Consider the following 2627-nt stretch of genomic DNA (forward strand, 5'->3'; position numbering starts at 1 on the left):
GAATTATGGCAGTAAAGAGATCTCGGAGGAAAGTCGGAGGAAGGCTCAGGGGCTGGTCTAATCCTAACCAGCCCAGAGGGAGAAGAAGTTACGTATGCCCTCTGTTTTGACTTCCACACCTCAAATAACGAGGCGGAATATGAGGTGCTACTCGCCGGCCTACGCCTGGCCAAGAAAATGGGGGCAGAAGCCGTAGCAGCGCTAACGAACTCGAGATTGGCTGCCAACCAAGTGAATGGGAGTTTTGAAACGAGAGACAAGAGAATGGAAAGATACGTTAAAACAGTGCGGCAACTTACTAAATCCTTCAAGAATTCACAATCAAACAAATCCCAAGGAGTGAGAACAGGAGGGCAGACGCCCTAAGCAAACTCGCGTCGACATGTTTCGACCACTTATCAAAGAAGGTTCTAGTCGAAGTACTCAAGGAAAGGAGCATAGAGGAACAGCAGATAAACACACTTACGACAACGGGACCCATATGGATGACTCCGCTGATAGATTACCGGCAGCAAGGCATCCTCCCCGATAGCCATGACGAAGCCAAGAAGATACGCATAAAGGCACCTTCATATGCACTAATCAACGGGGAGCTGTATCGGAAGGGGTTCACAACCCCATGGTTAAAATGCGTAGATAAAGCTAAAGGGAAAGAGGTAATGCAAGAAGCACATGCAGGCCAAGCAGGCGCACATGAAGGGGAACGAGCTTTAACAGGGAAGGTACTCCGGATGGGAATATACTGGCCAACGGCGCACCAAGACGCAGCAGAGCTAACGAGAGCATGCAAGGAATGCCAAGTATTTTCCCCAGTCCAAGCAAATCCACCCGCACCTGAATCCAACATATCCAACCCATGGCCATTCTATCAATGGGGAATAGACATTGTGGGACCATTTCCAGAGGCACCAGGGAAATTGAAGTACATGGTCGTGGCGGTGGATTATTTTACAAAATGGATTGAAGCAGAACCATTGGCATGCATAACATGAAGGCACATAATTAAGTTTGTCTGAAAGAACCTCATGACCAGGTTTGGCACGCCTAAAATACTAATAAGTGACAATGGACTCCAATTTGCTGAAAACCCGTTCAAAGAATGGTGTGCCAGTAAAGGGATCAACCAACGATTCACGTCAGTGGCACATCCACAAGCAAATGGACAGACATAAGTATCCAACAGAACCATCGTAAACGAGATCAAGAAACGGCTAGGGAAGGCCAAGGGAAACTGGGCTGAGGAAATATCAACGGTGCTATGGTCATATAGAACCACCCTGCGGATAGGCACGCAGGAGACACCATTTAGTTTGACATATGGAACGGAGGCAATGCTCCCAGCAGAGGTGATGATAGGCACGCTAAGGACAAGCTGCACTAACGAAGAGGCCAATTCCCAGGACTTGAGACTGAATCTAGATACCCTTGAGGAAAGGCGAGAGAAGGCAAGTATACGCCAGGCAGCGTACAAGTGTGCGACAGAGAGATACTACAATCAAAGAGTCAGGGAAAAAGCATTCAGAGTGGGAGAATATGTGCTAAGAAAGAACGAAGCAAGTTGGGCTCAGCCTCAGGGGAAGCTGGGACCCGCATGGGAAGGCCCATACAGAGTGGTCGAAGCGAACCAGAATGGGGCATACGCCTTGGAAACAATGGAAGGAAGATAGATACCAAGAACATGGAATGCAAGGAATTTGAGGAAGTTCTACTTCTAAAAGAAAGCTCCTACGAAAAGGCGATAAAGCCGGGATATCCCCTAAGCGGGTGCCGGTGGATGACTCAAACGCCGAAGAAATAAGAAACCAAGACAGAAACCTAAGTGATTAAGCACTTTACAGAAGGAAGCTTCTGTTATTCGACATGTTCGAAACCTTGTACTTAGTGTACAAATTTAAGCAATCAAAGTGATGAAAACCTGTACTTAGTGTACTCCTATGTTCAGCATAAGGTCGAACACTTAGAGCGTGGCCCTGTGGCAATAATCAGTCTAGCAATCAATGATACATAGGAAAATGAACACACAAGCAATAGTATAACATAAACCATCAACAGCTACACAAGAGTAGCATCATCAACAAAGTAAAAACAACCATACACAAAATGTCTAGGGCATAGAACATCAACAAAAAAAGAAGCAAAAGCAGTAGATACAAACAAGTTTTCACGCCCCATAGGGGTAGCACACAGAATCTACACATCACCAATCACAACATCATCACCACCATTTCCATCACCGCCACCAAGCCCAACAACATCTCCCACGCCTCCAACGCCCTCAGCAACAACATCGTCAACACGGTTCGACTCATGACCAACAGTTACGGTTTCTTTATTACCCTCACCACCCAAACAACCGTCGGTGACCAAATGATCACCTCCACCACCACTTTATCGACAACATCCTCGTTACCAGCAATCCTTTTGTTATCATGATCAACATCTTCATTGCCACCCGCCATATCTTCAGGAGTACCATCAGTTCTAGAAAAAGAGCAAAGGTCACGAATCCCCTGCATGTCTAACTCACCCAATCCCAAAAGAGAAGCATGATCCATACTAGCAAACGCCAACAGAGCCTCGTTCACGCTAACAACAGGACCATAGGCGGGGTGTCCACAACACCTTGA

At 46.7% G+C, this 2627-nt stretch overlaps 1 protein-coding gene across 1 annotated transcript; it reads left to right on the top strand.

Annotated features, from left to right (window-relative positions):
• Positions 1 to 485: 485 nt before the first annotated feature.
• LOC145164525 (uncharacterized) lies at positions 486 to 992 on the top strand. Its single transcript, XM_079083236.1, has one exon. The coding sequence runs from the start codon at positions 486 to 488 to the stop codon at positions 990 to 992; it is 507 nt and encodes a 168-aa protein (XP_078939362.1).
• The last annotated feature ends 1635 nt before the right edge of the window (positions 993 to 2627 follow it).

The sequence above is a fragment of the Lactuca virosa genome, chromosome 3 (assembly GCF_052849685.1).
Source record: "Lactuca virosa cultivar CGN04683 chromosome 3, Lactuca_virosa_CGN04683_v6, whole genome shotgun sequence".
NCBI lineage: Eukaryota > Viridiplantae > Streptophyta > Magnoliopsida > Asterales > Asteraceae > Lactuca > Lactuca virosa.

What these genes read in the sequence shown, in the direction of transcription:
- LOC145164525 (XM_079083236.1), top strand. Translation starts at nt 486, where the DNA reads ATGACTCCGCTGATAGATTACCGGCAGCAAGGCATCCTCCCCGATAGC.